Genomic DNA, 7,968 nt, shown 5'->3' on the forward strand with positions numbered 1-7,968 from the left:
AATATTTAAATTTTTAATGTATTTATTAAAATAATTATAATGTTTTTTTTAGAGTATAAATTAGTTAAATTTTATTTTTAATATAATTTTATTTTGAATTTTGCATGTATTTAATACAGTATTCTTGAAACATATATAACATTTTATTTTTTGATAATTTTTTGTAGGTTTGTACTATTCTTAATAAAATGTTCCAAAGATACTCCTTAATAAATTATATTAATTAATAATGTTATAATATATAGTATCTCATTATAATTTTACATTTTATAATTTCATTATTACTACTTTACTTTCTTTTCGTATTTAATGATCTAATTTTGGTATTTAACTGCAAACGAGAAATATATAGTTGAATTGAAATTTTATCTTCAAAAAAAATATTTTTGTCTCTAAAATCTAAATATTTTTCTCCTCTAGATCCATTTAATTGTTCTTTTTTCCTTTAGTCAAGGAATTTTGCATTATACTTGTGCATTGATACGGTTGTTGTTTACCTACAATTTGACACACATTAATTGTACTTTATCACTCGAAGCTCGCAATGTGAACTAAATTTTGGTCAAAGCTCTGAACTTCATGATGCTAGAAGCATAACTTATATATCTTAGACCTTAAACACAATTTAAGAACACTATAAAAAATATTTTGTTAAAAATTTTTAGAATTATATTCTTAAAATGTACTCTTAGATCATAAGAACTATTTTTTTATATATATAGAAAAGTGATGTACTAATTGGTAATTACCAATTAACATTGAATATAAAAAGTTAGCAGAGACGGAACAGGAAAATAAAGAGAGTGAGAGAAGAGTATAGTGTAGTATGCAGTAATTTGATTGTAATAGTTAGAGTTGTACGGTGTAATGGGTGATGACTGATGAGTGATCTAAGGACGGGCCATCCTTTGATCAGGACCATTGACTTGTTCAGTTGGTGGGTGTCCCTCCCTCTATTTACATGTGAGGTTGGTGAAAGGCACTATCAACCTTTTCTCTATTTTTTCTTTCCCTTCAATTAAATATTTTTATTTATTTTTATCTTATCATCAATGTAATTTTGTTTTCTCATTTTCTTTTTATTTTCCCCGTGATAAACCTGGCAAAGGGGATAGTCATACAGGCGGTATTTGTTTATAAGAATATAATACTGAAATATAGATATAGAAATATATAATTTGTTTGATAAATATGATATGAGTAATATATTTTATATTATTTTTAACAAAAAAGACATAAAAATATTAAATTTCGTTATTTTAAGGTATGTTATTCTCAAGATTAAACAAAACCATATAGTCTTATAGGTTAGTAGCTCGGTGTTTGGCTATGAAATTATTACTCACTCGTGTGCATTTATTGCAGTGGGGTTTGGTTCAAGATGCTTCATGCTCCTATCAGTTTTCAATTACTGCTACTTTGCCTTAAGTTTAATAATTGAAGCTATCAATTATCTTAAATTGCTCAAAGTAATAAAACGAAACTAAAAACAGGCAAGCAAGAGATATTATGTAAAAACATGAACAATGAATAACTGGTATTAAAATGTGTAAAAATATAACGAGTGTTTGAATAATAATGGCATGAATATAAAGACTTGCATGAACATAATGCATAATGACAAAAACGACAATAAAATAAAATGCAGAAAAGAAAGACAAAAATCATTAAAATTCAGAAATTGAAGAAAAATAATTATACTTGAGCTCCAATACTCGTTTAATGGGAATTTGCACAATGGAAGCTTTTCTTGACTCCAATGCTTTTTTTGTTCTATTTATAAATAAATTTTTCTATAGAAAAATTTAAAATTGGAGTTTAAGATTTTTTTTTTTTGCATTTTTATAAAATTTTGCCATTATTTTTATTATTTCAAAATTTTGGATGACAGGAGACGGGAATGCCTCCCTGCTCCCCCATTCCTATTTTTAAATTTGTTCTCTGTCTTCGTTTTTTATTCTTATTGTGGAAAAATATTGTCCCCTATTATAATTCTAATTAATCATTTGTTTTCATAAAAGTAGAACTTTTATACAAAAACAATAAAATTTTACACAAAAACACTAAATTAAATTCTCAAGTTTATACATAAAAGAAAAATTTAACAAACAAAAAAGGTAAATCAAACAAAAAAAACATAATAAATCAGCAAAATTAAGCTAATAAAGCAGCAACCCTCTTTAAAATTTGAATAATTTCTCCAAACTAAAACATAATTATTGTACAAATAATATTTTACATATAGATATGTAAGTAAAATCTTAAGTACAAAGATCCAGAGAAAACAAGAATAAAGATGTAGGATAAATCCTATATGCAACAGATTTCAAAGAGGGAGAGTATCAAACGGAGGAGAAGAAGGGATAATTGGCGGCTGTGACGGAAATGCTGTCGATGACAGATGGATACTTCCTTTTAAACTGACGCAGTAAGGGAATGTGTTGGTGAGGCAGAGCACAGATAGTGAACAAAGTAGGGGATGCGGTAATGGAAAGAAGAATGGGCATGATGGCGAAATTGCGGAGAAGAGAACGAACACACCCTCGAAAAGTAGAAAGAACATCGCGAACGGCGCAGTGAGGAGTGACGACACAGTGAGAGGTGATGGTTTGATGAGAAGGGAGAATATTCAGGGAAGTGGCTGTAGAGATGTTGGATGGAGTATAGATGGTGCTAAAAATATTTGAATTAAAGAAGAATTATGCAAATGAGGATTATAAATTTAAAATTTTTCTATAACATGTGAAATGACTAAAAACTTAAATAAAAAATAAACTACTAAAGATAATTATGTAGAAATATTTCTGCTTCTTGTTTTTTCTCGTCTTTGGTCGATCAAAATTTTTTAATAAAAAAGAAATTACATATTCTTAGGTGAGTAAATATTCAAATTGATCTTTAAAATTTGTCTCGAGTTTTAAATTGGTGCTTAAATTTTCAATTATCTGAATTTGAATCATAAATTTTCATTTTGTAGCTTACTTTAGTCTCTAAAATAATTTTTACTATCCTAACATGATATGCTGCAAAAAATGTTACATGTTAGAATATAATTCATTTACCTATAATGTAGTGATAAAATATTTATTAATAACACATGACATAATAATGTAGACAATTGTATCATATATCACAACACAGTTTATTCGTGTATCAATTTAGTGCTATATATTATAATATAATTTATTCATATATTACTAGTATATTATTATTATAAGTCATTTAAATTAATCATTAAATATAATTTATTCATATATTACTAGTATATTATTATTATAAGTCATTTAAATTAATTATTAAATTCACTCATGACTATTTTGTGTGTGATTGAATTTCAGTTTGTAAATGAAAGTTTGCACAAAATTAATTTTATAAAATTAATTTTAATAAAAAGTAAGTTTGGATTAACATGATTTATATTTGACAATCTTTATATTAAAATTGATTATAGTAAAATAAATATTATTTGAATTATACTACTCAAAATCACTTTTAGATGAGAAATTACTAAAAGAGACATTCATCTAAATAATTTCTTTTAATATACATGCAAAATCAGAAAACTAACAAAAATAATATAAAAAATATTTATCATATAAATAAAATAAATACAATAAAAAATTTAAGTATGAAAGAGAATATTATAAATTTTATAATGTCAAACAAAAAGAAAATATTCTATAATTTTTCTAGTATTGTCAGTACTCTTTAATTTAGTATTATTTTGGACTATAGATTTTTATTATTTATGACTCTATTATTATTTATAATTAATTTTTTATTTATTTTATTCTTTTTTATAGGATCATAATTTATATTATACAAAATTTTGATAATAAATATTTATTTTGTCTTTTTTATAGGATCATAATTTATATTATACAAAATTTTGATAATAAACTTAGTATATAATAATTACAATTACAAATATTACACAATCAGAATAAATAGATAAAATTAATACAAAACAAAAATAGAGTACATCAAAGAATAGAAAAAAATGATAAGAAATAATAAAAATTTCATAAAACCAACAACATATATCATATAAACAAAAAAATACAATAAAATCAAATAAAAAATAAAAAATTTTATATACAACATAAATATAATGCAGGAAAAGATAGAAAAAAAGAATTTATATGAACAAAAAATAATAAAAATATTATAAAAAAAGTCAACAATATTTGTCATATAAATAAAAGAAAAAAAAAAGTTGTAACTAAGAATTATAAAGAAGCAGGAAGAACTACAAAGAACTAATCCTTTTTATAGAAGAAAATGGAAGGTATAGTTGGTAAAAGAGAAATAATTTTTTCATAGTTTTCTAAGGGTGATCACCAACGTAAACGTGAAACCCAGAAGTTACAAATTTTAGCTTTTCCTAAACGTGCGTTCAAAGACAGAATAATTTCTGCATTTAGAAAAACAAAAATTGCCAAACATAAAAATAAAACTTTCAAAAGCTGAAATGCATTTCTATCCTTTCAACTTATTTGCCAAACATACCTTTTGTCTCATAAAATTAAATATTATGAATTAACCTTTTATGCTATATTCTGGATCATAATTAAAATTGTCACCATCAACATGTCACGTATACAATGTTGCTTTTTATTTTTGATATGGAGAAGAAAATGTAGTAATACAACACTGTGGAGAAGAAAGATGTTTTTCATATATATGATGTTAGCAGAAAACGGACCATCCGTTTTGAGTTTTTTTAAAAAAAAGTTAAAAATCCTATTCGGACGGTCCGATTTGTAATTTCAAAAATAAAAAAATTTAATGTTGAAATCGAACTGTTCGATTTTCATTTTAACAAATTAAAAAAATAAAAAATACAAATCGAACTCTCCGATTTGGTGTTTATTTTCTTCTTCAAGCAAATCGGACCCTCCGATTTGTAGTTTATTTTTTTCTTCAAACAAATCGGACCGTCCGATTTGAATAAAACACCATATAAAAAAAACACCTAATCTTTCAATATCAATATATTACACATATATTTAACCAATATAAAAAAAAATTAGCCATACAATGTTCATATAACAGTTATAAAATTAAAGGGGAAATCGATTCGAAAATGAAACTGTGAACCACACAATAAAGTAAATGCACTTCAAATTAAGAAAAATCTGAAGAATGCAAGATTTATGGAGCAAAGCAAAGCAGCAAAAGAAAAAAAAAAGAAAAAAGAAAAACATGCATGTGTTAAAGTGCTAAAAGGAAAAGTAGAGGCCTGTCTTTATTAGGAATTTTTAAAGTACTAACAAAAATGTGTGTAATAAAAAAGAAGGCATCACTAGTGAAAGGCCAAGTCACTATGCCTAAGTGGTTTATGTTTATTTACGTATCTTATTTTGAAACTGCTCAAGATTTTTCTTTTTAGAGACCAGATTTTTTAGCATTTTTATTTCTACTTCTATTTAATAGACTCACTGTTTCTATCTATGTATGTGTTGATACTGAATTACTACATTTAATATATTGTCATTAATAATTAATTTATTTACTGTAAGTTAGCAAGTGACCTCACTGCACCAAAAAAACAAAAAGAAAATAATGTTGCCAGAAAGAAAGAAAGAAAATAAAATGGCAGTGTTTCAGTGACCACTGACCAGTTATAAATTCATTGTCAGTAACTCAAATCTCACCTTCACACCGCTTGTATTATACCCATTCTCTGGAATTTTTATAGCAGTTATTTTGTTTCTCTTTCTCTCTCAAGTTTGTGAGATTGGTTTGTTGTTGTTATTGTTGCTCACTACCTGTTTGTGTTTTTGTTTGTGAAACGAAGAGTGACAAGTAACCATACACATAGCTGAAGATCCATATCTATCCATCTAATCATTTTTATAGCTTTAGCAAGAAGGTAGCAACACAACAATGGTGGNNNNGCTCTACACTGCAACAGCTTCAAAGGACTTATTTGAGCTCTGTGTTGTTGAAGGTGGAACAAGGATTGGTGGCAGAATAAACACCTCAGAGTTTGGTGGTGACAGGATTGAGATGGGTGCTACTTGGATCCATGGAATTGGGGGTAGCCCAATTCACAAGATTGCTCAAGAAATCCATTCTTTGCACTCTGACCAGCCATGGGAGTGCATGGATGGGGACTCAGAAGAGCTAACCACCGTAGCTGAAGGTGGATTCCAGTTACAACCCTCCATTGTTGATCCTATCACTAAACTTTTCAAGCATCTCATGGACTATTCCCAAGGGAAGATGAAGCTTCTCACTGAGCAGGACAACACTGGCTATTACCATAGCCTTGCTGCTAAGGCTTTCAGCATGTCAAAGGCCAAAAGTGGTTCTGGGGGACTTAGTGTTGGTTCTTTTCTCAGAGAGGGCCTTGATGCTTACTGGGGTTCAGTGATGAAGAAGGGGCATGATGATTATGATGATGACGATGATGATGATGATGATGATGTCAAAGGGTATTATGGGAACTGGACAAGGAAGTTACTTGAAGAAGCAATCTTTGCAATGCATGAGAACACTCAGAGGACATACACATCAGCTGGTAACCTTATGAGTCTGGATTACAGGGCTGAGAGTGAATACATAATGTTCCCAGATGAAGAAATCACAATTGCTAAGGGCTACTTGAGCATAATTGAGCACTTAGCTTCTGTGTTGCCACCAGGCCTAATTCAGCTAGGTAGGAAAGTCACTAAGATTGAGTGGCAGCCAAACCAGAACCAGAACCAGAGGGACATTGATGAAGGAGGGAGAAAGGTTTGTGTGGAGAATGGTGGTTCTTGTTGTTCTTGTTCTAGGCCTGTGAAGCTACATTTCAGTGATGGTTCTTCTATTTCTGCTGATCATGTCATTGTCACTGTTTCACTTGGGGTGCTAAAAGCTGCTATCCGTGATCATGATAAAGGTGATTCAGATTCAGGTATGTTCTGTCCTCCTCTTCCACCATCAAAGGCTGAGGCAATTTCAAGACTTGGTTTTGGCGTTGTTAACAAGTTGTTTATGCAATTGAGTCCAACACAACAAACACAAACACAAACACAACACCATGTTAACCACAAAGGGTTCCCTTTCTTGCAAATGGCTTTCCATTCACCTCACTCTGAGATGAGGCACAAGAAAATACCATGGTGGATGAGGAGAACAGCTACCCTTTTTCCCATATACAACAACTCTACGGTCCTGTTGTCTTGGTTTGCTGGGGAGGAAGCACTAGCACTTGAATCACTCAAGGATGAAGAGATCATTAATGGGGTTTCAACTACAGTCTCAAGCCTCCTATCACATTCCCAGTGGCAGAAAGGTTCAGATTCACATAAATTGTGCAATGGGATTGTTAATTCTTCCGAGGAGAGATATCAGGAAAATGAAGTGAGATTCAGCAGTGTGATGAAGAGCAAATGGGGAACTGATCCACTATTCTTAGGATCATACAGTTATGTTGCAGTAGGATCAAGTGGTGATGATTTAGATACAATGGCTGAGCCATTGCCAAAAGATAGCAATTGTCACCCTTCAGCCTCATCATACCCTCTTCAAATTTTGTTTGCAGGGGAAGCAACTCACAGAACTCATTATTCTACAACTCATGGAGCTTACTTCAGTGGCCTTAGGGAAGCCAATAGGCTTCTTCAACATTATCACTGTGTTGGGATTTATAACAACTAGTATCATTATCGTTATTATTATTTTTGGTTCCTTTTTTTGTTTTTATCAAATTTTTAACATTAATCTCTATGATATAATTCCCATTTTCATCTTAAAACATCTTTGTTTCTCTTTAAGGAAAGTAGTGAGTGAATGAGAGAAATCAAAATTAGAAAGAGTAGCAAGATGAATAGTGAGATGTGGACATTTAGCTGTACTGCTTGAAGTAATTCTTTCTCCCTCCCCCCAACCCAACCCCAGTATTTATTTCTCTTCATTTATGAGTGTAGCTTCTTTTCGTTTGCTTCCTATTTAATCTTCAAATAGATCTAGGTGATC

General features: G+C 29.5%; 1 protein-coding gene across 1 annotated transcript; it reads left to right on the top strand.

The window, feature by feature from the left end:
* The first annotated feature begins 5,889 nt into the window (after window positions 1–5,889).
* On the top strand, window positions 5,890–7,938 carry LOC107478955 (probable polyamine oxidase 5). Its single transcript, XM_016099111.3, has one exon. It carries the CDS (start codon window positions 5,890–5,892, stop codon window positions 7,648–7,650), a length of 1,761 nt encoding a protein of 586 aa, XP_015954597.1. The 3' UTR covers window positions 7,651–7,938.
* Window positions 7,939–7,968: the final 30 nt, after the last annotated feature.

This window comes from Arachis duranensis, chromosome 3 (assembly GCF_000817695.3).
Source record: "Arachis duranensis cultivar V14167 chromosome 3, aradu.V14167.gnm2.J7QH, whole genome shotgun sequence".
In the NCBI taxonomy this organism is placed as follows: Eukaryota; Viridiplantae; Streptophyta; class Magnoliopsida; order Fabales; family Fabaceae; genus Arachis; species Arachis duranensis.